This window comes from Oncorhynchus nerka, linkage group LG27 (assembly GCF_034236695.1).
Source record: "Oncorhynchus nerka isolate Pitt River linkage group LG27, Oner_Uvic_2.0, whole genome shotgun sequence".
Lineage (NCBI taxonomy): Eukaryota > Metazoa > Chordata > Actinopteri > Salmoniformes > Salmonidae > Oncorhynchus > Oncorhynchus nerka.
Window position 1 is genome coordinate 76,928,600 of NC_088422.1, and position 27,956 is coordinate 76,956,555.

Sequence of the window (27,956 nt, forward strand, 5' to 3'; positions counted from 1 at the left end):
ATGGATTTTGAATGGAATGGAATTTTGTGTCCCCACAAGGTTAGTTGAAAAAGAGTGTGTGTGTGAAGGTAAAACATTAGTGTTATAAAATATCTATCCATGTTATTGTATTATATATGACACAATATTAGAAGATATGTTTGTGCATAATACCAAAATAATTGAACACCATTGAAGAGTCTGTGTGTGTGTGTGTGTGCGTGTGCGTGTGTGTGTGTGTGTGTGTGTGCGTGTTTCAGCGAGCTCTCCTAGAGCAGAAGCAGAAGAAGAAGAGACAGGAGCCTCTGATGGTGCAGTCCAACATGGACGGGCGGTCTCGTGCCCGCAGGACCAAGCAGTGTGAGGAGCAGGCTCCCCTGGTAGAGTCTTACCTCAGCAGCAATAGGAGCACCATCTATCACGGTAAGAGAGCCAGCCAGGATCCTTTCACCACCAGGACCCTATTACCAGGGTAATATCTCAAATGGCACCCTATTCCCTATATAGTGCACTACTTTTGGCTAGGCTCTGTATACTACTACTATATATGCTCTGTCCAAAAATAGTGCACTTTATAGGGAATAGGAGGCCATTTTGGAAACCCAGGACCCTATCAACATCTGTTTACCGTAGGAACCCGCTTCCTCTCATCTCTGATGAAGCTGATCCAGTGGTGCCGGGCAATTACAGAGATGTCCAGTAACGCTCCGGCATGGGGCCCTTTCAGGGGCTATTCACAGCCATGACCGGGTGGTATTGATCCAGGTTACTCACATAGAGTGCTTGTGAAAGATGGCTGATTGAAATACTGCATCCATGTTCTTGTCTTTATGAGCCGCTCACTGTTTGACCAAGTTCGCCTATTGATTCTTAGCTCCTGGGCCAAAGGAAAACTTTTCTACTGTAGTGACTTTTTAGTGTTACTTTCTGCTCTGCATAGGTACAATACTGAGATATCTATCAATACCATGTCAAGGTTGGCAAAAGAAACATGTAATACTTTATTCATTAAATAACTTTGTGTCTTTGTGTGAGAGAGACTGCAGGATTTACCAGTACATGCCTTTCAACTATAAAACTCTAGTGGTCAGAGCTCTGCAGTAGTCCTTCCAGATAGAGCAGAGATGGTGTTAGTGCTGTGGAGATTGGGCCACTGATCTCCACAGACGGACTTTAGCTACAGTCTTAATCCCCAACTCAGAGTGACGGAGTCTGGGATCCAGACCATGCATCCACACAGCACAGCCTGGATGGCTGGCTGCTGGAGAGGAAGACAATGCCCAACACAACATAAATCAGGCAATGGGTACAAAAAAATAACTGAAAATCCAAATATACCATTAACCACTATTAGGGCAACAATTAAGAAGATTAAAACCATTGGAACTGTGGTAAACTTGCCTGGTAGAGGAAATGTGTAGCTTGTCCCCACGCACAGTGAGGAAGATGGTTCGGTAGGCAGAAAAGTCCAAGGGTCACAGTTGGACAATTACAGAACTTGGTCGCATATTGGGGTCTCCAAATCTACAATTAGATGCAACCTCCATGCCAATAGGCCATTTGGAAAGGTTGCCATAAAAAATGGCTTTATTGAGAGCAACCAACAAATGCAAATGCCTGGAGTTTGCTAAAGGCATTGCCACTTGGATTGGAACCAGGTGCTATGGTCAGATGAGACGAAGACGGAGCTCTTCGGCCACACACACTAGTGGTATGCAGAAAATAACCTCATACTTATTGTAAAATATGGTAGGGGATCTTTGATGTTATGGGGCTGTGACTTGAACCCCATTGAAAACCTGTGGTTTGAATTGAAGAGGGGAGTCCATAAACACAGACCGAAGGATATCAAGGATCTGGAAACATTCTGTATGGAGGAATGGTCTAAGATCCCTCCCAATGTGTTCTCCAATCTCATAAAACATTAAAGAAAGCTCAGTGCCATTATCCTAGTATTGAAAACAGGTGGTGCCAATAATTTCGACGCCCGTCTTTTAAAGATTTTTTTTATTACTTGTTATACAAAATATTTTTCTCTGAGCAATTGTATTATTATTAAATAACAAATTTTGCATACAATAAATCTCAGTATTTGTATTTATTTCATACAGTATTTTTTCCTCATCTTTATAAAGGGTGGCAGTAATTTTGGAGATGACTGTATATGAAAGCTCCAGAAACAGCTCAGTGCATAGGAGCGGACTGACGTCAATACAAAGTATATGATTCATCTTCCTTCAGTGAGTGTACATCCTGATGAAAATATTCCCCTCTGACACTAGTCAAACAGCCCCTGCTATACACAGAAGACACGGAAGCTTTGAACTTCTCTGAATGTTTCCCGTTGCAATCTCAGCCACATCCTTCCAAAGATGTCAAAAAAGATGCCTTTGAGCTCATTCAGTACAGCAGCAAACATGGAGAGAGTCCCTTGATTCATACCTTATGCTTAACAACACACAGATGGCACTACGCTGTTAGTGAAGGAAGCATACGCACTGTTTGGTCTTGATAAAAATAGAATCCCCCTCTCTCTCTCCTGTCCTTATTTTTCACCATCCTTAGATTAACCCATGTCTTTTCTCTCTTTAGAACTCACATTTTCTTGGCTCTATTTTAAGATCAATTCAACACTCACTAAGAGGGATTTCCGTGTTCTCTGTACCTTTCGTATTTCCATCTGATTAACCTTAAACTGTATGCATTTCCACATCTACAGTATATCCTTCAGATAATATCCATGAAAGGTTAAGTTCAGTATTAAGTGGAAATGCTGTTTCATACAGTCCTATTTCAGCTTTTATTTACGTACCCTATCTGGATTAATTGAAAAATGATATTGCACTTATACTATAAGTGGTACTTTCTGGAATTTTCAAAGAAGTACTGTAGTATGTAATGTCAAAGTATACCATGTACAGTGGCAAGACAAAGTATGTGAACCCTTTGTAATTACCTGGATTTCAGCATAAATTGGTCATAACATTTGATCTGATCTCACAACCATAGACAAACAGTGTGCTTAAACTAATAACACACAAATTATTGTATTGTTCTTGTCTATATTGAATACATCATTTTAACTTTCACAGTGTAGGTTGGAAAAAGTATGTGAACCCCTAGGCTTCTCCAAAAGCTAATTGGAGTCAGGAGTCAGCTAACCTGGAGTCCAATCAATGAGACGAGATTAGAGATGTTGGTTAGAGCTGCCCTGCCCTATAAAAAACACAACATTTGAGTTTGTTATTCACAAGAAGCATTGCCTGATGTGAACCATGCCTTGAACTAAAGAGACCTAAGATTAAGAATTGTTGACTTGTATAAAGCTGGAAATAGTTACAAAAGTATCTCTAAAAACCTTGATGTTCATCAGTCCACTGGAGAAAGTTCAGCACTGTTGCTACTCTCCCTAGGAGTGGCCATCCTGCAAAGATGACTGCAATAGCACCGCGCAGAATGCTCAATGAGGTTAAGAAGAATCCTAGTGTCAGCTAAAGACTTACAGAAATCTCTGGAACATGCTAACATCTTTGTTGACGAGTCTATGATCCGTAATACACTAAAAAAAGAATGATGTTCATGGGAGGACACCACAGAAGAAGCAACTGCTGTCCTAAAGAAAGATTACTGCACATCTGGGGTTCACAAAAGGATGTTCCACAGCGCGACTGGCAAAATATTCTGTGGACAGATGAAACTAAAGTTGGGTTGTTTGGGAGGAACACACAACACTATGTGTGGAGAAAGAAAGGCACAGCACACCAACATCAAAACCTCATCCCCACTGTAAAGTATGGTGGCTGGAGCATCATGGTTTGTGGCTGCTTTGCTGCCTGGACAACTTGTTATCATCGACAGAAAAATGAACTCTCAAGTTTTATCAAGACATTTTGCAGGAGAATGTTAGGCTATCTGTCTGCCAATTGAAGCTCAACCGAAGTTGGGTGATGCAACAGGACAACGACAAAAAACACAGAAGTAAATCAACAACAGAATGGCTTCAACAGAAGAAAATACGCCATCTGGAGTGGCCCAGTCAGAGTCCTGACCTCAATCACTGATTTGAGATGCTGTGGCATGACCTCTAGAGAGCGGTTCACACCAGACATCCCAAAAATATTGCTGAACTGATATAATTTTGTAAAGAGGAATGGTCCAAAATTACTCCTGACCGTTGTGCAGGTCTGATCCTTAACTACAGAAAATGTTTGGTTGAGGTTATTTCTGCAAAAAGGAGGGTCAACCAGTTATTAAATCCAAGGGTTCACATACTTTTCCCACCCTGCACTATGAATGTTTACGTGGGGTGTTCAATGACATGAAAACGTATAATTGTTTGTGTGTTATTAGTTTAAGCAGGCTGTGTTTGTCTGTTGTTGTGGCTTAGATGAAGCTCAGATAACATTTTATGACAAATTTATGCAGAATTCCAGGTAATTCCAAATGGTTCACATACTTTTTCTTGACACTGTAAATAGCATGTTTCTTCTGCTATAAATCAGATTAGCATCAGGTAGATAAATCATAAAGCAGAAAAACCTGGAAAATATTTGTATATTATTGACCGCACCAAATATAGAGTGACATTGTTAACAGAATATTTTAGGTGGACTAAACTGATTAATTTAACCTAGTTCAGAAACTGACTTCAGGCTCATGCTTATCTGAAACAGAGTATGTAGGCCTACCAGTTGTTAGTTACCATATATGCTAACTGTAACTTCAGGTCATGAATACAGGTCTCTCCATCTCTCTCTGCTCTGAGCTTTTGAAGCATTTGCTCTATTATTCCCCTTGAAGCTGTTTGGAATAATTGGAAGAGAAATGGGTTCCCCCAATGAGACTGTGAATGTCTCCGCGGTGACGGGCCTAGGCTCCGAATTTTTACGAGAATAGAGACACACCACTGGATATTCACTGACACTGCAAAACAGAGGAGGCTGTAGGGGAAATACTAAGGCAACCAAGCAGTTGATAGAATTAAGATAAACATGTTAGAATCAAAGTGCCAATTTCAAGGGACTGTAGCTACAGTATGCATTTGTTATCATCTAATCCTGGAACATGTTGTTGCTCTATGCTGTGCGTTTGCAATTTTCACAGAGCTAGAATATTCATGACCTGTTTGACATGAGGCGATAAACAGTGTTCTCTCCCAGGCAAGAAAAACCTCTGTTGTGTGTCTGCTTCATATAACCTTGCATAGTGTCCTCTGCTAACTCTGTCTTTACCTGTTCTTTCTCTTTCCCTATAGGCTAACCTTAACTGACAGTACCCTTCTGTTTAGTCTCTGACTTTTATCTTCATCATTTCCCCCCACCTGCCTGCTAACTCCTTCTGTCCGCTGGCTCCTGCCATGCCGTACGTAGTGCAAGAAGCTGAACATGAGGAGGTGAAGGTGGTAGCGGACAACCAGGCTCCTCGCTCAGCCAAAAAGGGCAAGGCATCGACCAGCTCCACCCCGCAGACAGGCAGCGGCAAGAAGGAGAGGAAGGGGAAGCACAAAGGTCAGGCTTGCAGTTGCTGCCTCCAGACAGACCGAGAGACAGACCGAGAGACAGACAGGCTACAGCAGCATGCATGGTCCTCTCTCTCTGTCTGTTGGCCAACTGTACAGCACGTCTCAGTCTGGCTCAGCTCTGTCTCCTACCGTGATGGAAATTAAACGATCCAATTGAAATCCTCAGGTTTTCAATGAGGAGGAAGTTTCATCTTTTGTGCCAGAATGAAATGCACAATGTGAGAGTGTTGTGCAGAGCAAGAGATACCACTTTGGTATCATGTAGAGTAAAACAGATTGCATGTGAAATTAGTTGCATGGCCACCAGACCATTTATTTGTCTCCCAATTGATCTCCTTTGATAGCTGTATTATATTGCTCTAATGTCTTAATGAGTTGAGCTCTAAAAAGTCAATGTTGTTCTGCCTCTTCGCCATGCTTCCATCAGGTACCTGGCTGTATGCGTCTCATTCACACACTCATCCTTTCAAACCTCCTCAAGCTGGATTGGACTGGTTCTGTTCATGTTTCTGTCTCTGGTGGCACATAGTGGCATTCTAAAGCTAATCAAGCTGCCCTTACAGAGAAGTGAAGCATGCACTCAGGTGCTAAGTCTGTCCAAAATCTAATCTGAGTAATGATGTTAGAGAAGTCGGTCCTCTCTGCCTGCCAAATAAACACCTTAGTGGCTGCTAAAACGCTCCTTAGCCTTGATACAGACTTCATACATAAGCAGCATGAATTGAAATGGAAGTGTGAAATTGTGCTCTCTCACTTTGATGTCTTTGATGTCTATCTCAGCTTCTGAGCTTCAATAATCAAATCAGTATACTGTATAGTATACTGTATGTATTTTGGGCTCCTGAGTGGCGCAGCGGTCTAAGGCACTGCATCTCAGTGCTTGTGGCGTCACTATAGACACCCTGGTTCGATTCCAGGCTGTACCAGAACCGGCCGTGATTGTGAGCCCCATAGTGCGGCGCACAATTGGCACACAATTGGCCCAGCGCTGTCCGAGTTTGACCGGTGTAGGCCGTCATTGTAAATAAGAATTTGTTCTTAACTAACTTCTCAAGTTAAATAAAAAAATAATTTTAAAAATAACATAAATTGCCAGTGGCTGTCTGAAATGCTTGTTTACGAGCCCTTCCCAACAATGCATATTTTTTTAATTATTAAAATAAAAAAATTAGAAACAGAAGATGAATAAGTGAAAACAATAATGGGGCTAAACTCAGCAAAAAAAGAAATGTCCCTTTTTCAGGACCCTGTCTTTCAAAGATAATTAGTAAAAATCCAAATAACTTCACAGATCTTCATTGTAAAGGGTTTAAACACTGTTTCCCATGCTTGTTCAATGAACCATAAACAATTAATGGACATGCACCTGTGGATGGTCGTCAAGACACTAACAGCTTACAGACGGTAGGCAATTTAAGGTCACAGTTATGAAAACTTAGGACACTAAAGAGGCCTTTCTACTGACTCTGAAAAACACCAAAAGAAAGATGCCCAGGGTCCCTGCTCATCTGTGTGAACATGCCTTAGGCATGCTGCAAGGAGGCATGAGGACTGCAGATGTGGCCAGGGCAGTAAATTGCAGTGTCTGTACTGTGAGACGCCTAGGATAGTGCTACAGGGAGACAGGATGGACAGTTGATCGTCCTCGCAGTGGCAGACCACGTGTAACAACCCCTGCACAGGATTGGTAATCCAAACATCACACCTGTGGGACAGGTACAGGATGGCAACAACAACTGAGTTACACCAGGAACGCACAATCCCCCCATCAGTGCTCAGACGGTCTGCAATAGGCTGGACTGGTTTGTCGGCCTGATGTAAGGCAGGTCCTCATCAGACATCACCAGCAACAACGTCGCTTTTGGGCACAAACCAACCGTCGCTAGACCAGACAGGACTGGCAGAAAAAGGCTCTTCACTGACGAGTCGCGGTCTTGTCTCACCAGGGGTGATGGTCGGATTCGTGTTTTTTTGTCGAAGGAATGAGCGTTACACCGAGGCCTGTACACTGGAGCGGGATCGATTTGGAGGTGGAGGGTCCGTCATGGTCTGGGGTGGTGTGTGTCAGCATCATCGTACTGAGCTTGTTGTCATTGCAGGCAATCTCAACGCTGTTGCTTTACAGGGAAAACCTCCTCCTCCCTCATGTGGTACCCTTCCTGCAGGCTCATCCTGACATGACCCTCCAACATGACAATGCCACCAGCCATACTGCTCGTTCTATGTGTGATTTCCTGCAAGACAGGAATGTCAGTGTTCTGCCATGGCCAGCGAAGAGCCCGGATCTCAATCCCATTGAGCACGTCTGGGACTTGTTGGATCAGAGGGTGAGGGCTAGGGCTATTCCACCTCCCCCCCGACCCCCATATGTCTGGGAACTTGCAGGTGTTTTGGTGGAAGAGTGTGGTAACATCTCACAGCAAGAACTGGCAAATCTGGTGCAGTCCATGAGAAGGAGATGCACTGCAGTACTTAATGCAGCTGGTGGCCACACCAGATACTGACTGTTAATTTGGATTTTGAAACCCCCTTCCCTTTGTTCAGGGACACATTATTCCATTTCTGTTAGTCACATGTCTGTGGAACTTGCTCAGTTTATGTCACAGTTGTTGAATCTTGTTATGTTCATACAAATATTTACACATGTTAAGTTTGCTGAAAACAAACGTAGTTGACAGTGAGAGGACGTTTCTTTTTTTGCTGAATTTATATACGGGGAGTACAAGTACCAGATCAATGTGCAGAGAGGTACGAGGTATTTTAAGTAGATATGTACATTAAGGCAGGATAAAGTGACTAGTTATCCGGATAGATGATGATGATAATAATAAGAGTAAAATAGAGAACAGAGTAGCAGCAGCATATGATGAGTGTAAAAGTGTGTGTATGTGTGTGGGTTTTGTGTGAGTGTGTCAGTGTAGTGTGTGCGTGTGAATATAGTGTGTATACAGTTCATAGACGTGAGTGTGCATAGAGTGGCTATTTAGCAGTCTTATGGCTTGGGAGTAGAAGTTGTCTCGGAGCCTGTTGGTCTGAGAGTTGATGCTTTGGTACCGTTAGCCATAGACTGTTCACTCTGCTACCATCTGGCAGCTGGAGTCTTAGGTAGCTGGAGGTAGCTGGAGTCTTTGGCAATTTTTAGGGCTTTCCTCTGACACCGCCGGATATAGAGGTCCTGGATGGCAGAGAGCTCAGCCCCAGTGATGTACTGGGGTGTTCGCATCACCCTCTGCAGCGCTTCGCGGTCGAAGGCAGTGCATTTGCTATACCAAGCGGTGATGCAGCCAGTCAAGATGCTCTTGATGGTGCAACTATAGAACTCCTTGAAGATCTGAGGGCTCATACCAAATCTTTTCAGCTTCTTGAGTGGGAAGAGGCACTGTCATGCCCTCTTCACGGATGTGCGGGTGTGTGGACGCCAAGGAAGTCCTTAGTGATGTGAAAGCCTAGGAACCTGAGGCTCTCGACCTGCTACATTACAGCCTCATAGATGTAGATGGGGGCATGCTTTCCCCTCTGTCCTGTAGTTCATGATCAGCTCCTTGGTCTTACTGACGTTGAAGGAGAGGTTGTTGTCCTGGTACCATACTGCTAAGTCTGACCTCCCTGTAGGCTGTCTCATCGCCGTTGCTGATCAGGCCTACCACCTTTGTGTCGTCAGCGAACTTGATGATGGTGTTGGAGTCGTGCGTGGCCACGCAGTCGAGGGTGAACAGGGAGTATAGGAGGGGACTAAGTGCACACCCCTAAGGGGCCCCGTGTTGAGGGTCGACGTGGCAGAGGTGTTGTTGCCTACCCACACCACCTAGGGCCAGCCCGTCAGGAATCCAAGGATCCAGTTGCAGATGGAGGTGTTTAGTCCCCGGGTGCCCAGCTTGGTGATGAGCTTTGAGGGGAATATGATGTTGAACGCTGAGCTGTAGTCGATGAACAGCATTCTCACATAGTTATTTTCCCTCTTGTCCAGGTAGGATGGGGCATTGTGAAGTGCAATTGAGATTGGAATCCTTTTTGCACTCTCTTTTGACTCATCACAACGCTGCTGCTACTGTTTATCTATCCTGTTGCCTAGTCCCTTCATCCCTACCTATATTTACATTTACCTCAATTACCCTGTACTATTGCACATCGACTCAGTACTGGGATTTTCACACAAGTCTTAGTGTTGTATTCCTCGAAGTGTGCATAAAAGGCATTTAGCTCATTTGGGCATTCTGCATCACTGGGTTTCCCTTTGTAATACATTATCGTCTGTTAGCCCTGCCACGTACGACAAGCATCGAAGTCGGTGTAATAGGATTCCACCCTTCTCCTATATTGTCCTTTTGCATGTTCGATGTCTCCTCCGAGTTCATACCGGGCTTTCTTGTATGCGTCCATGTGTCCCATTCCTTGTAAGCGGTAGCTCTAACCTTTAGCCCTGTGTGGATATTGCTTGTAATCCATTATTTTTGGTTTTGATATGTACCTATAGTCACTGTGGGGACGACGTCATCTGTGGTAAACTCCTCAATGTTACCAGATGAAACCTACGTATTCCAGCCGGTACTAGCAAAACAGTCTTGTAGCCTCGCGTCTGCTTCATCAAACCACTTTTGTATTGAGCATGTCACTGGTACTTCCTGTTTGAGCTTTTGTTTGTAAAAAGGAAGCAGGAGAATAGAGTTGTGGTCAGATTTGCCGAAGTGAGGACAAGGGAGGGGCTTGTATGCATTTCTGTGGGTAGAATAAAAGCGGTTTAGAATTTTAGCGCGCCCTGTGTCGCAGAATACGTGTTGATAAAATTGAGGTAGAGCTAGTGTCTCCTCTTCACTGTTGACATTGGGACTGGTGTTTTGCGGGTACTATTTAGTAAAGTTGCCAGTTGAGGACTTGTGAGGCGTCTGTTTCTCAAACTAGACACTCTAATGTACTTGTCCTCTTGCTCAGTTGTGCACCGGGGCCTCCCACTCATCTTTCTATTCTGGTTAGAGCCAGTTTCCGCTGTTCTGTGAAGGGAGTAGCATTGGACAAGATCTTCAGTGTCTTGGCAATTTCTCGCATGGAATAGCCTTCATTTCTCAGAACAAGAATAGACTGATGAGTTTCAGAAGAACAGGCTTTGTTTCTGGCCATTTTGAGCCTGTAATTGAACCCACAAATGTTGATGCTCCAGATACTCAACTAGTCTAAAGCTAGTCTACTCAACTAGGCTGCTTCTTTAATCAGTACAACAGTTTTCAGCTGTGCAAACATAATTGCCAAAGGGTTTTCTAATGATCAATTAGCCTTATAAAATGATAAACCTGGATTAGCTAACACAACGTGCCATTAGAACACAGGAGTGATGGTTGCTGATAATGGGCCTCTGTACCCCTATGTAGATATTCCATAAAAAAATCTGCTGTTTCCAGCTACAATAGTAATTTACAACATTAACAATGTCTACACTGTATTTCTGATCAACTTGACGTTATTTAAAAAATAACACAAAATGTGCTTTTCTTTCAAAAACAAGGACATTTCTAAGTGACCCCAAACTTTTGAATGGTAGTGTAGGTAACATGGCTGTTTGTCATCTCAGGATGCTTTTGTAGTCCTTACTCATCTGTTCAATGTTATTGTTTTGTCCTCCAATGTGATTCATTTAGGGCTAGTGATTATTCAGACCAGAGTCACGACGTCATTGAACACCGATATGACCCCTTTCTTCTTACGGAATGATGGCTTACCTCGTCGCACACACACACATACACACACTCCGCTGCTCTCTGAAATGAGGGTTGGCTGCGTCGCTAACGTCACATAACAAAAGGCTGCAATCTCCCTCTGAAAGCAGCAGTAATTCTTGTGTAATCACAGTGTTAAAAAGACAGTCACTAATTCAGTTGGGAGCAATAAAACACTCTTTCAAAATGTGCGTTTTACCGGCCGTGATTTCATCTGGCTCATCTCATTTAATCGCTTGTTGCACTGCTATGGTGATGAGACAGAAGAGGATGAGGAAAAACAGTATGCCATTGGCTTTGAAGCAGTAATGACCAGGAGGCCTCATTTATAACCGTTGTGTAAGTTTGACACTAAATATCTGTGCATCATTTCTGAAAAGGCTATCCTAGTCAAAAAAAATCCCCCAAATCCAATTTTTAAAAACCCTATTATAATCCAATAGAAAATGATTTTGGAACCTACCCTATAGGATTTTATACTATAGGTCCTATCGTAGAGGATTTTATGGGGTTCTAAAATATGATAGGGTTCAAAACGGGTTCTAAAATATGATTGGGGGGGGATTCCATCCTGTAGGATCCTATAAAATAGAATCCCATAGGAGTCCAATAGGAATGGTTCTAAAATCTGATAGGATTGAACCATATTGTGGTGGTGTGTTTATCACTGGTGTGAGTAGGCAAAGAGATGTACATTGTGCTCCGGAGAGAAAATGTTCCTCAATTTACTAGTCTTTAATCTGGATTGCAGTTTAACATACAGTTGAAGTCAGAAGTTTACATACACCTTAGTCAAATACATTTAAACTCAGTTTTTCACAATTCCTGACATTTTAATCCTAATAAAAATTCCCTCTCTTAGGTCCGTTAGGATCACCACTTTATTTTAAGAATGTCTGAATAATAGTAGAGAGAATTATTTATTTCAGCTTTTATTTCTTTCATCACATTCCCAGTGGGTCAGAAGTTTACATACCCTCAATTAGTATTTGGTAGCATTACCTTTAAATTGTTTAACTTGGGTCAAACGTTTAGGGTAGCCTTCCACAGGGCTTTGTGATGGCCACTCCAATACCTTGACTTTGTTGTCCTTAAGCCATTTTGCCACAATTCTGGAAGTATGCTTGGGGTCATTGTCCATTTGGAAGACCCATTTGCATTCAAGCTTTAACTTCCTGACTGATGTCTTGAGATGTTGCTTCAATATATCCACATAATTTTCCTTTCTCATGATGCTATCTATTTTGTGAAGTGCACCAGTCCCTCCTGCAGCAAAGCACCCCCACAACATGATGGTGCCACCCCTGTGCTTCACGATTAGGATGGTGTTCTTCAGCTTGCAGGCCTCCCCCTTTTCCCTCCAAACATAACGATGGTCATTATGGCCAAAAAGTTATATTTTTGTTTCATCAGACCAGCGGACGTTTCTCCAAAAAGTATGATCTTTGTCCCCATGTGCAGTTGCAAACCATAGTCTGGATTTTTTTATGGCGGTTTTGGAGCAGTGGCTTCTTCCTTGCTGAGCGGCCTTTCAGGTTATGTTGCTATAGGACTTGTTTTACTGTGGATATCGATAATTTTGTACCTGTTTCCTCCAGCATCTTCACAAGGTCCTTTACTGTTGTTTTGGGATTGATTTGTACTTTTCGCACCAAAGTACGTTCATCTCGAGGAGACAGAACGTGTCTCCTTCCTGAGCGGTATCATGGCTGTTATGGTGTTTATACTTGTTTATACTTGCGTACTGTTGTTTGTACAGATGAACGTGGTACCTTCAGGCGTTTGGAAATTGCTCCCAATGATGGACCAGACTTGTGGAGGTCTACAGTGTTTTTTTCTGAGGTCTTGGCTGATTTCTTCTGATTTTCCCATGATGTCAAGCAAAGAGGCACTGAGTTTGAAGGTATGCCTTGAAATACATCCTCAGGTACACCTCCAATTGACTCAAATGATGTCAATTAGCTCATCAGAAGCTTCTAAAGCCATGACATCATTTTCTTGAATTTTCCAAGTTGTTTGAAGGCACAGTCAATTTAGTGTATGTAAACTTCTGACCCACTGGAATTGTGATACAGTGAATTATAAGTGAAATAATCTGTCTGTAAACAATTGTTGGAAAAATGACTTGTGTCATGCACAAAGTAGATGTCCTAACTGTCTTGACAAAACTATAGTTTGTTAACAAGAAATTTGTGGAGTGGTTGAAAAACGAGTTTTAATGACTCCAACCTAAGTTGGAGAAAGAGAGGAGGACCAAGGTGCCGCGTGGTAAGTATTCATATTATCTTTTAATGAAAATGAATACTCAAACAAAAATAACAAAACACGAGAACGAAACGAAAACAGTCCTGAACGGTGAAATACAAACACAGAACAGAAAATAAACACCCACGAAACACAAGCGGGAAAAGGCTACCTAAGTATGATTCTCAATCAGAGACAACTAACGACACCTGCCTCTGATTGAGAACCATACCAGGCCAAACGCAAACACAACATAGAAAACGGAACATAGACAACCCACCCAACTCACACCCTGACCATACTAAAACAAAGACAAATCAAAGAAACTAAGGTCAGAACGTGACAGTATGTATACTTCCGACTTCAACTGTAAATGTTCAGGTTTCTGTGCCATATTTAGCTGTGAGACAAAGCTACATATTAGATTTGAGATTATTTGTGCTAATTTCCTGTACTAATACCGTATCTGTTACTACATTAAAACAACCTCATGTTTCGACCACATGGAATTGAGGGTAATTACACATCCTTTTTACCTCAGATTAGACTGGGGGTCTTGGGACTTCGAATTCTACTATCATTTTCAAACTCAAATAGCAGACCATTTTTAAATGCTCTCTGTATAAAAGTCACTGGCCTCACACCAATCCATGGATTTATCACTCAAATAACAGCTAACCCTTGTTACTGTTGATATCCTATGGTGGGTCGTGATTTGTTGAAGTTAAATAACGAAGCAATTGATTTATTTTTTTCCCTGTTTCGGCATCCTCACAACCTCCATCCGACATTCTAGAATTTAGATGACTGTCCACAGCAAATTCTCTTCTAACCAGTGATATACAAATGATTCTCAGATTCAGTGTGGCCTTTGAATAGTGTCAGTTTAAACTGTGCATACACTCCAAACGTTTGCCCCTGCTCTATTGATTTCAAATTCATATCAATATGACTGATTAACAAAATAGTGTTATTTATCTTTCTGCTTTGGTGACCCACTTTCAAAAAAATGCAACAATCCTAATTGAAGCTGGCTTGTCTTCTACAAGTTGTCCTCTAACCAGTGATATACATATTATTCCCAGATTCCGTGTTTTTTTTAGTAAGGTTAGTTTGAACAGGACGTGTAGCCCGACTCCCCCCTCTCATCCTACTGATTTCAACGTGATATCAATATGAGGGATTGACAAATAAGTGTTGCGTTTCTCTTTCTGTTTTGGCCACACCCTCAAAGCAAAATGCATCACTACAAAATGTAGCTGGTTGTCATCAGCAGGTTGACCTCTAACGAGTGATGTAAAAATGATTTCCAGTTTCCATGTGGTTTTTGAGTTGTGTTAGTTTCAACAGTGCACACAAACCTGATTTCTCCCCTAATCAATATGAGTGATTATTTGCCACTTGTCAAAACAACAGGGTGTTTGGTGCATATGCAGTTCATAAGGTGCTCGTTAAAAATAATAGAAGAAATATGACAAACATCTTATCCCCAGTTGCACAAAATACTTGGCCATTTGCCTGCTTGCAATAGCAATACTTTAACCACTGGAAACTGTGTGTACACATGGTCTAAAGTTTGCAGGAAGGTGACCACTTTCTCATGTCAAGTTCACTTTTGTATGAAGACTGGCATACGCATGTTTTGGGGTATATTTTGTACATACGCACAGTTTATAAATGAGGCCCCCGACCACGCCATTCGTGTGAAAGGGATTAGTAATCTGGTGCGTGATTGGCTGAGTCAGTAGCTGACTGTAGCAGCAGGGACATCATGTTCTGCCCTGTTACGCAGGCTAATTGAATGGCAAAGAAGCATTGGAAGTCTTAAGAGTCATGCCGAAAATATACCACATCAACCCACAAAGGCGTTCAAAGCTGAATTTTACTGCATGACCCCTATTACCCAGGCACATGTCATCTACTAGACTCCATTTACTTATACTGTAGTTTGAGTTTTTTCCAACAGATTTCCATTCATTCTCCATGTCATGTTTGCGTGCATGTAGGCATGTTATGTGAGTTTTGACACATTACAGTATGTTTGTGCATGATCTAATGCATGTGTGTTACTACTGTTACTGTACGACTATGGAGGTCTGACCCTGATGGGGCTGGTTGGGTGTGGTGGTGTGGCAGGACTCGATGGGCCGGCGTCCTTCCAGGAAGAGGGCCAGATCCAGATCATGACGGTGGGTCACTGGGCCGTGGAGGAGGGGAGTGAGGGAGATGCTGTGATCAGTGCTCAGCCACAGGGCAAGCAGGACCTGAGGGTCACCATGCTTAAGAAAGGTATCAACACACATAGGCCTATCCCTGGCCTCCAGCCTGATCTGTGTACATGTACAGTCCCTCTGTGGCTTCGATTGGTCTGAAACACAGGTCAGAGAGTGATTGGCACTTGTCCTCTCCAATCATGCAGTGATTGGTCTGAGATTATGAGATTGTGAGGACCTTGGATTTATTATACAGTAAGACCTGTTAAATACAGCTCTCCTTTCCCATGAGATCTTTGCCAACTCAACGATAACATCTAAGCCAACTAAACAGTAACATCATGCTTGTTACATCATGAATAACACCTTACTGAAAATATCAACAGTACTCCACTTGTTTTGTCCCTCCTGGTAAATAGGTTTCCAGTTTCCACCACCTTTTGATAGCTGAAAACATACTGTACAGTGACAGATACGCCTTTCTTTAAAATTGTCATGGGCAACCAACCAATTCAGGAAGCAGCAGGTATGCTATGACCTGAGGCTCATGTTGTGATGCTTTTAGTGAGCACGCTACAGGTGTGTATTGGCAGCTTTTCATGGTTCTTTCCCTGTTGGAGAGAGAGCCTTATACAGTTCAGACTCTACCAAGAACACTACCATGCCTCTAGACTTACAGTAGTGTATCCAAACCTCTCCATGAACTGATGTTTCAGAACAGGCTTATGTGTCTATGTTCCTGTGTGTTGTATCTTTGTGTACAGTGCTTGGTGTATGGTGCAGCATGCATTTACAGTTCTGTTGTTATTCAAACAGCATTACTAGGAGCACGACAATGCCATTACATTATGTATTTTCTGTTTGAAGGTATTTCTAGTAGTATGAACTTTGACGAAGAGGAGGATGACGAAGATGAAGTCAGTTCCAGTTCCTCTCAGCTCAACAGTAACACACGGCCAGGCTCTGCCACCAGCAAGAAGTCCTGCAAGGTACACTATCTGATGCTCTGTGGTCATCTATTGATTCCTGACTCTTGGATGGAGCTTTTACTTTACACACAGTGTGCACTAATGCACCCTCTATTTGCTTTGTTCCTCTGCTCAGCGGGGCTCAGCCATTAGTCCATTTGGGGAATGACAACGGAGCAGTTTTGTGTTTTGGGCTACATTATGATCAACCTATTCCTCTTGTGTATCTTTATTATTGTCATTTGAACTGTAGTTTGTTGATGCACGGAAGCAGCCCAGACATCTTCTGATGTGAATAGTTTTACCTAATGGAAATGGGAGTTTTTTCCTTGGATCTCAGAACATAAGCAGTCTCATGAATCAATCTGAGAGGGGAAAGGGGAACTTTTGTATATCAAACTGCCTCTCCTAATCATGTCCTTGCTGAACTCTTTGGTAGCTGAATATAATATTCCTGTTGGAATGGCTTTTTATCATGCAGTTGACATACCCTGGCCCTTTGGCCCCCTGGCAGTTTTGAAATGCTATTTAAAATACCCCCCTGAAAAGACAAATGACAGTCCACAAAATGGCAGGCTACTAAGTCTTAGGTTAGCTCTGGTATTTCTGACTTGTCCTCATCTGTCATATGCTGAAATAACTGCTGATTATTATTTGTATGAATATTTTAAACCTGCAGGAAATGTGGTGTGAGAACAGGCTGTTTTTCTCTGCTGTTTCTTTCCTCCCCTGCTGTCTGACTCAGAGGTAGAGCTAGTCAGAGGAGGCGGTGGGCTGTGTAGTCTCCTGTGGTTCGAGGAGGTTGAGGGGAAGTGACTCTTTAGTGTACTGTGGGCTTTAGAGAGGCACCTGACATCAGGAGTGACATTAGAAGCTACCCTGAGCACCTGACCATGTCACCAAGCTGCTGAGACAGTCTGTCTGTTACTATACGTTTGGTTGTTAATCATGTCTCCTCGCTGCCTTGTCCTTCCATGTGGATCTAACCCCCTGTTGAAACCCAGATGGCGTCTACACAGCCTCATGGTTTTTAACACAACGTGCTAATGTAGTTTCAGTCCCCAATGGATGTTTTATAATAACCATTACCGTTTTATAATGGAAGGGAAGCAGAACAGCCGTAGGTCCGGTAATCTGATGTTTTGAACATGGTGTGGGCTGATGGGCTGTCTATCTCTGTCCCTCAGGAGGCAGCCTCAGCGTCCACCCCTCCCGTCAGTGAGCCGGCCATCGACGTGGACGACCTGGAAGAGTTCACCCTGAGACCAGCCCCTCAGGGGATCACGGTGAAGTGCAGGATCACCAGAGACAAGAAGGGCATGGACCGAGGCATGTACCCTACCTACTACCTCCACCTGGAGAGGGAGGATGGGAAGAAGGTGAGTGTGGAGCAGAAGGATAAATACTTACCACACTGACAGAATGCAAAGTGTGACCCTTTAGGGCAGGGCTGTTCAATGTCGGTCCTGGATGGCCAAATAACTACTGCTTTTCATCCTCTCCTTCTAATAAGGGACTGATTATAGACCTAGGACACCAGGTGAGTGCAAAACAAAAACCAGAAGTGTTTCTGCCCTCCAGGACCAGAATTGAACAGCACTGCTTTGGGGCCACCATCCATCCTGACAGTACTTGGCCCTCTGCCTATGAACAAAAACTACATAAACTACACAATGAATTAGCACTACCAATCATCCGTGACAGGCTGTGAAAGGAGTCCATGCTTTGATTGTTTAGTGGAGCTGGTTAGATGAAGCTAATTTAGATGTTGCAGGCTCATGTCCCAGGGCTTATTGATGATGGTGTTGTTTCTGATGAAGTTGCTTTGCTAATTGGATTTGTTCTTGACATAGGTGTTCCTGTTAGCTGGAAGGAAGAGAAAGAAGAGCAAAACATCTAATTACCTCATCTCCATCGATCCCACTGATCTGTCTCGAGGGGGGGAGAGTTTCATCGGGAAGCTGCGGTGAGTGAGTCTGCTGCTGTTTCTTCTGACCACTGGGCTGCAGCTGCCATTTTCACAATAAAGAGCCCGTCGTTATGGGAAATCCAGATTACCTTCCAAGAATCTGTAGAAGATTGTTGTTTCTCTTTCTGACTGTAGGCCAATGGGCAGAGGTATTACAACAATGTAGAGTAGAGCAGGCTACTGAGTGCATGCTCATACTTATCTGTCAACTCCATGAGATTCTCTAACCTTAAATATATTTTGCATGAAGGACGTTTACCTTTTTGGAGTAGCTAAATGAATGTTCTGTTTGATATATGCTGTAATGAATTGGGGGCTATGCAGGCCCACACCTGGCTGCTCTCTTGGAGAAGACAAAGTAATTGGATTCATTACTTCCGTTTGAGCGCTCATTGTTGGGATGAGGAAGCAACACCTGCGTGTTTGCGGCCAGGGTTGATTTAAAACAAGGACACAGAGACCCTGTGGGCACACAGGAGAGGGGAGAGGGGCACTGCTGCAGCCTACACACCCTGGCAGACACTTCCTATAAGGATGTGTGGGTGGGTCTGCACTGACTACAGTATGTCTACAGTGGCTTGCGAAAGTTTTCACCCCCATGGCAATTTTCCTATCTTACTACCTGGAATTAAAATGGATTTTGGGAGGGTTTGTATCATTTGATTTACACAACATGACTATCACTTTGAAGATGCAAAATATGTTTTATTGTGAGACAAACAAGAAATAAGACCCCAAAAACAGAAAACTTGAGCGTGTGTGTGTGTGTGTGTGTGTGTGTGTGTGTGTGTGTGTGCGCGTGTGCTCAGAAAGTGTTCACAAAGTATTTCAATATTTTGTTGTTAAAATGGATTAAATTTAGATTTTGTGTCACTGGCCTACACACAATACCCAGTGGAATTATGTTTTTAGAATTTTTAACAAATGTATAAAAAATGAAAAGCTGTATTCAACCCCTTTGTTATGGGAAACTTAAATACGTTCAGGAGTAAACATTTGCTTAACAAGTCATATAATAAGTTGCATGGAGTCACTTTGTGTGCAACTTTTGTGTTTAACATGATTTCTGAATGACTACCTCATATCTGTACCTCACACATATTTACATTTACATTTAAGTCATTTAGCAGACGCTCTTATCCAGAGCGTCTGTACATATCTGTAAGGTCCCTCGAAAAAGTATTTAGTCAGCCACCAATTGTGCAAGTTCTCCCACTTAAAAAGATGAGAGAGGCCTATAATTTTCAACATAGGTACACTTCAACTATGACAGACAAAATGAGAAAAAAAATCCAGAAAATCACATTGTAGGATTTTTAATGAATTTCTTTGCAAATTATGGTGGAAATAAGTATTTGGTCACCTACAAACAAGCAAGATTTCTGGCTCTCACAGACCTGTAACTTCTTCTTTAAGAAGCTCCTCTGTCCTCCACTCGTTACCTGTATTAATGGCACATGATTGAACTTGTAATCAGTATAAAATACACCTGTCCACAACCTCAAACAGTCACACTCCAAACTCCACTATGGCCAAGACCAAAGAGCTGTCAAAGGACACCAGAAACAAAATTGTAGACCTGCATCAGGCTGGGAAGGCTGAATCTGCAATAGGTAAGCAGCTAGGAAATGGAAGACATACAAGACCACTGATAATCTCCTTCGATCTGGGGCTCCACGCAAGATCTCACCCCGTGGGGTCAAAATGATCACAAGAACGGATGAGCAAAAATCCCAGAACCACACGGGGGTCCTAGTGAATGACCTGCAGAGAGCTGGGACCAAAGTAACAAAGCCTACCATCAGTAACACACTACGCCGCCAGGGACTTAAATCCTGCAGTGCCAGACGTGTCCTCCTGCTTAAGCCAGTACATGTCCAGGCCTGTCTGAAGTTTGCTAGAGAGCATTTGGATGATCCATAAGAAGATTGGGAGAATGTCATATGGTCAGATGAAACCAAAATATAACTTTTTGGTAAAAACTCAACTCGTCGTGTTTGGAGGACAAAGAATGCTGAGTTGCATCCAAAGAACACCATCCCTACTGTGAAGCATGGGGGTGGAAACATCATGCTTTGGGGCTGTTTTTCTGCAAAGGGACCAGGACGACTGATCCGTGTAAAGGAAAGAATGAATGGGGCCATGTATCGTGAGATTTTGAGTGAAAACCTCCTTCCATCAGCAAGGGCATTGAAGATGAAACGTGGCTGGGTCTTTCAGCATGACAATGATCCTAAACACACCGCCTGGGCAACGAAGGAGTGGCTTCGTAAGAAGCATTTCAAGGTCCTGGAGTGGCCTAGCCAGTCTCCAGATCTCAACCCCATAGAAAATCTTTGGAGGGAGTTTAAAGTCTGTGTTGCCCAGCAACAGCCCCAAAACATCACTGCTCTAGAGGAGATCTGCATGGAGGAATGGGTCAAAATACCAGCAACAGTGTGTGAAAACCTTGTGAAGACTTACAGAAAATGTTTGAACTCTGTCATTGCCAACAAAGGGTATATTACAAAGTATTGAGAAACTTTTGTTATTGACCAAATACTTATTTTCCACCATAATTTGCAAATAAATTCATTAAAAATCTTACAATGTGATTTTCTGGATTTTTTTTCTTCTCATTTTGTCTGTCATAGTTTAAGTGTACCTATGATGAAAATTACAGGCCTCTCTCATCTTTTTAAGTGGGAGAACTTGCACAACTGGTGGCTGACTAAATACTTTTCTGCCCCACTGTATCCTTTTGAGCCTGGTGAAGTTATTAATTACACTTTGGATGGGGTATCAATACACTGAGTCACTACAAAGATACATGCATTCTACCTAACTCAGTTGCTGGACAAGAAGGAAACCCCACATGGATTTCTCCATGAGGCCAATGGTGACTTTAAAACAGTTACAGAACTTAATGGTTGTGATAGAACTCAAGATGGATCAACAACATTGTAGTTACTCGACAATACTAACTTAAATGACAGAGTGAAAAGAAGGAAGCCTGTACAGAATAAAAATATTCCAAAACATGCATCCTGTTTGCAGTAAAGAACTAAAGTAAAACAAGAAAATTGGCAAAGAAATGTACATTATGTCCTGAATACAAAGCGTTATGTTTGGGGCAAGTCCAACACAACACATCACTGAGTACCACTCTTCATATTTTCAAGCATGGTGGTGGCTGAATCATTTTATGGGTGTGCTTGTTATCGACAAGGACTAGGGAGTTTTTGGGGATAAAAAGATGTGGAATAGAGCTAAGCTCAGGCAAAATCATTTTACTCTGCTTTCCAACAGACACTGGGAGACAAATTCACCTTTCAGCAGGACAATAACCTACAACACAAGGCCAAATATACACACGGAGTTGCTTACCAAGACAACATTGAATGTTCCTGAGTGGCGTAGTTACAGTTTTGACTTAAATCGTGTTGAAAATCTGTGGCAAGACTTGAAAATGGCTGTCTAGCAATGATTAACAACCAACTTTAGCTTGAAGATTTTTTTTTACGTGCAAATATTGTATAATCCATGTGTGCAAATCTCATATATATTTACCCAGAAAGACTCACAGCTGTAATCACTGCCAAAGGTGATTCTAACAGGTATTGACTCAGGGGTGTGAATACTTATGTTAATTAGATATTTCTGTATTTTATTTGCAAAACATTTGCAAAAAAATCTGAAAACATTTTTACTTTGACATCAAATCAAATGTATTTATATAGCCCTTCGTACATCATACGAAGAAGAAACCTAGAGAGGAACCAGGCTATGAGGGGTGGCCAGTCCTCTTCTGGCTGTGCCGGGTGGAGATCATGGGGTATTGTGTGTAGATGGGTGAGAAAGAAAGATAAACAAAACAAAATATGGAGTAAGTAAAGGGGTATGAGTACGTACTTTCTGTGACCAGATTTCACTGTGAGGGCTTATGTCAAATTGAACAGATTTGTTTTCTAATGAGCTCTTTTTATGCCCATTCAGGATCATTCACACGCTCTTAACACTTAGCCCCACCCATCTCTTTTTACAGAATTTACATGTAAACTCAAGGACAGCAATCCTCAGCATGGTTGACCCTCCATTATCTCAACCAATCATGGCTAGCAAGGAAGGATCCTGTCATTCTTATTTTTTATTTTTTTATTTAACTAGGCAAGTCAGTTAAGAACAAATTCTATATAGCTCAGGGCTTTCTCCATAATCAGCATTTTTTATTCATATGTACGGCTCCCGTACAAGTTTTTGATTAAGGCACATGAAAGTTCACATGTTCAAAAGGCATTTGTGCAAAAAAACTCAACAAATATATTAAAACGGCCCTGCTGTGAAGTAGGAACTAGCCTCAAATGCCCCCGATCCTGTAACCAGTCACATATTGTCTGGGCCTGCTTACTGTCTGTGTTAGTATAGAATAGTGCCGGGGCTCCAGGCTTTGATTTCCAGGAAGGCAGTGACATCAGGGCTCCTTAGAGATAGCATCAGCTCTGCCACAGCACAGTGGTTCCACAGAGAGAGCCCCCCAGGTAGTCTAATCAAACATGGCTTGGCCACGCGCTTCATTAATCTGGTGTACTGGCTGCTTCTGCTGGTCGATAGGCTACGCTCCCCTCCACGCCTCTCGTCCCTCTCGCTCCTCACGCCTCTATCATCACAGTAACACTTGACTGATGGAGAGCTGGATTGAGAAGAGCAGCTGACCTTTCACCTGCCACTTGTGAGAGTCATGGACAAGCCGCACAAATGAGCTCCTGACTTTTCAATTGACCTTTAAGAGCCGTCCAATCTGCCATTAGGGGTTCCAGTTGTGATTGAGGTAAAGGGATTAACAGAGATATGAGCCATTATTCAACCTAGCTGTGCAGACATCTCATCTGACCCTCTCCAACTGTTTATAGCCATACAATTATTTATTTTGACAGCTAATAATTAAATAATGCTGTTTTAATTCATAAATTCAATTTACAATGGCAATAGTATAAATACCACGATTGCTTGTACTGTAAGATATGATAAATACTCATTGTAATTTGAAATAATGAGATGGTGACTTTTGATGACAGAGTCATTAAAGACAATGATGATGATGATGTAAACCATTTACATTGATTGCGCATCATGGGCTGGATACAAATCTATTGTTTTCTTAAGGTTGATTAGCGGAGCCTTTTTCCTACTCATTGAGTCTGATGGTAGGATGGGCTCCAGGAGGTGGCTGATTAGGGATAATGGCCACTGCCTTCATCTGTCTCAATGGCTCCTTGTCCCTTTAGTATGGCATGGCATACTCTCCCAGTCCCTCTGTATCCTCAGTGTGTTTTCTCTTCTCTACAGGTCCAACCTCATGGGAACCAAGTTTACAGTGTATGACAGTGGACAGAACCCTGGGAAGACAACCTCCAGCCTAGAGGCTACTAATCTGCGGCAGGAGCTGGCAGCTGTCTGCTATGTGAGTCCTCCTGTTGTCTATTACCCAGATACAAACAGGCAAACATTGAGCTACTCTCAGGCCCATAGCTAATTAGCGTTGTCTTAGTCTGGGGGAGACATGGATGTGTCAGACACAAATAAGAGAGGAGAGGCAAGCAAGGTCAAATACATACAGAGACCGCACACAGAGCACTACTCTCAGGCATTAGGACCAGCCCCCGTAGCCCCTTAATAACAGTGCCTTCATCTGGGGAGACATCAGTGTGTCAGACACAAATAATAGCAAATAAAATATAAGAGGCAAACCTGGATGAATACATACAATATTGTGGGGTTATTAGGCAAAGCCACAGAGCATTAGTGTTGGAACAGGGGGACACCTGGTGCTCACAATTTTAATGGCAACGGTTTTGACCTGATACATTATCAACGAGGACTCATACTGTGGTTGACAGACTGGACCATAATATAAGTCCACTATACTTATTTTTCAGGAAACCAATGTTTTAGGGTTCAAAGGACCTCGTAAAATGAGTGTCATCATTCCTGGAATGAACATGGACCATGAGAGAGTCGCCATCTGCCCACGGAATGTAAGTCAAAGAAAATATTCCTCAATGTAGGAAGAGTATGTTAGGGACTGGTGGTGTGGTTTCAGTTGGTTGCCCTGAGTAATGGTTTACCTGTCTGTGACTTATTCTCGCCACTCAGGACCATGAGTCTTTACTGGCGCGGTGGCAGAACAAGAGCACAGAGAGCGTGATCGAGCTTCACAACAAGACCCCCGTGTGGAACGACGACACTCAGTCCTACGTTCTCAACTTCCACGGCAGAGTCACTCAGGCCTCAGTCAAGAATTTCCAGATCATCCACGACAATGACCGTGAGCTCTCCAGATTCTTACATGTCATATACTTTGTGCATCCTATTCCCTACTGATGAAAAAAGTGGTGCACTATATAGGGCAGAGATGGGAAACCGGCGACGCGGCCCCCCTTTTGAAGGACCTCTGATCAGTCGGAGTCTCAACCTACTGTTGCAAGTTAGAATAGTAGAATACACAAGATGTCATTTTGAAATGTGGTTGTGCATCAGCAGTTTTTCTCTTCTTATGTCAGTCACTGATAGTCAGTCAATTAGTCCATGTCCCCAATTTTTGGGGGGATTGCTAAGTTAGTTTTACGGCCGGCTATTGAATTATCAGCTGGAGGGCCCGCATTGATTTTGTTAGTCAGTCTCACTCAAATATCATATTAAAAACTGCAAACATTTCTCTCCACCCTATGGCAAACTGTGTAAAATTGCAGGAAATTAGCTATAAAGCGGCTAATTTTCCTCTCCGCCCCATGGCAAAATATGTAGAATACCAGCAAACTTGCTTTAAAACTGCAACACTTTTTCTACAGCCAATGGCAATGTGTAGAATTGCATGAAATGAACTATAAAATGTAAAAATGATCTATTTTGTGGCCCCCAACCCCATCGAAATTGTCCATCCCTGATATAGGGAATAGGGTGCCATTTGGTATGCAGACAAAGTACAGAGCACAGTGCAAAGATAGCAGCAGGCCTGCGAGCATTAACACACACACTAATCTCTTATGTTATCCTATATTTATGTCATTCTCTGAATCTGGCATACCGGTTTTTATTCTGCATATTTTTACTTATTCAAGAAACATAATTTCACTCCCTTCTTTTAAAGTGATATTTTTTAAGTCTGCACCTGCTTTAACATCTGCTAATCTGTGTACGCCAAATAAATCAAATAAACTTTTATTTGAGTAATGATAGTTTATATTGTTTTACTTAAGTAAAAACTCACATTTATCAAGTTATCACTTCTTTGTTTTCTGTTTCTTCCTCCTTTAGCGGACTACATTGTGATGCAGTTTGGGCGGGTTGCGGAGGATGTATTCACCATGGACTATAACTACCCTATGTGTGCCCTCCAAGCCTTCGCCATTGCTCTCTCCAGCTTTGACAGCAAGCTGGCCTGTGAGTAGCAGCCACCCTCAGTCCTTTCCCTCCTGAGAAGCTACCTGCTCCAAACTGAAGGCCTACTCATGGGCCTCCATTAATCCATCAGTCCCCTCACCAAGGGCTTCAGTTAATCCCGGGTCATCATGGGGACCCAACACTGTCCAAGAATCCCCCCTGGAATTTGCTTAAGCCGAGGATGGTGTGGAGGCACAAACTGTCTGCAAGTGTGTCTGTGAGTGTGTGTATGTGTTCTGGTGCTCCTTAGGAACCCTTCCAGTCTCTATTCTGGATAAGGATATGTCAATCAGTGGACAGGACAAGCACAAAGACTAATCCACTCTTGCATCTTAAGGCTCATTTTAATAGATCATGTTTTAAATTAAATATGTAACAATGAATCCTGTTACTTTATGTATCCGTTGTGGAATTCTAACATTTATTTACAGTGCCTTGCGAAAGTATTCGGCCCCCTTGAACTTTGCGACCTTTTGACACATTTCAGGCTTCAAACATAAAGATATAAAACTGTATTTTTTTGTGAAGATTCAACAACAAGTGGGACACAATCATGAAGTGGAACGACATTTATTGGATATTTCAAACTTTTTTTAACAGATCAAAAACTGAAAAATTGGGCGTGCAAAATTATTCAGCCCCCTTAAGTTAATACTTTGTAGCGCCACCTTTTGCTGCGATTACAGCTGTAAGTCGCTTGGGGTATGTCTCTATCAGTTTTGCACATCGAGAGACTGAATTTTTTTCCCATTCCTCCTTGCAAAACAGCTCGAGCTCAGTGAGTTTGGATGGAGAGCATTTGTGAACAGCAGTTTTCAGTTATTTCCACAGATTCTCGATTGGATTCAGGTCTGGACTTTGACTTGGCCATTCTAACACCTGGATAGGTTTATTTTTGAACCATTCCATTGTAGATTTTGCTTTATGTTTTGGATCATTGTCTTGTTGGAAGACAAATCTCCGTCCCAGTCTCAGGTCTTTTGCAGACTCCATCAGGTTTTCTTCCAGAATGGTCCTGTATTTGGCTCCATCCATCTTCCCATCAATTTTAACCATCTTCCCTGTCCCTGCTGAAGAAAAGCAGGCCCAAACCATGATGCTGCCACCACCATGTTTGACAGTGGGGATGGTGTGTTCAGGGTGATGGGCTGTGTTGCTTTTACGCCAAACATAACGTTTTGCATTGTTGCCAAAAAGTTCCATTTTGGTTTCATCTGACCAGAGCACCTTCTTCCACATGTTTGGTGTGTCTCCCAGGTAGCTTGTGGCAAACTTTAAACAACACTTTTTATGGATATCTTTAAGAAATGGCTTTCTTCTTGCCACTCTTCCATAAAGGCCAGATTTGTGCAATATACGACTGATTGTTGTCCTATGGACAGAGTGTCCCACCTCAGCTGTAGATCTCTGCAGTTCATCCAGAGTGATCATGGGCCTCTTGGCTGCATCTCTGATCAGTCTTGTCCTTGTATGAGCTGAAAGTTTAGAGGGACAGCCAGGTCTTGGTAGATTTGCAGTGGTCTGATACTCCTTCCATTTCAATATTATCGCTTGCACAGTGCTCCTTGGGATGTTTAAAGCTTGGGAAATCTTTTTGTATCCAAATCCGGCTTTAAACTTCTTCACAACAGTATCTCGGACCTGCCTGGTGTGTTCCTTGTTCTTCATGATGCTCTCTGCGCTTTTAACGGACCTCTGAGACTATCACAGTGCAGGTGCATTTATACGGAAACTTGATTACACACAGGTGGATTGTATTTATCATCATTAGTCATTTAGGTCAACATTGGATCATTGAGAGATCCTCACTGAACTTCTGGAGAAAGTTTGCGGCACTGAAAGTAAAGGGGCTGAATAATTTTGCACGCCCAATTTTTCAGTTTTTGATTTGTTAAAAAAGTTTGAAATATCAAATAAATGTCGTTCCACTTCATG

General features: G+C 42.5%; 1 protein-coding gene across 1 annotated transcript; it reads left to right on the forward strand.

Annotated features, from left to right (window-relative positions):
- On the forward strand, window positions 1–27,899 carry LOC115112442 (tubby protein-like). The gene is made up of 11 exons (XM_065011168.1): window positions 1–39; window positions 240–402; window positions 5,349–5,486; window positions 15,589–15,741; window positions 16,533–16,654; window positions 17,821–18,012; window positions 18,487–18,599; window positions 23,928–24,042; window positions 24,518–24,616; window positions 24,735–24,906; window positions 25,896–27,899. Exons 1-11 carry the CDS (start codon window positions 1–3, stop codon window positions 26,027–26,029), a joined length of 1,440 nt encoding a protein of 479 aa, XP_064867240.1. The 3' UTR covers window positions 26,030–27,899.
- Window positions 27,900–27,956: the final 57 nt, after the last annotated feature.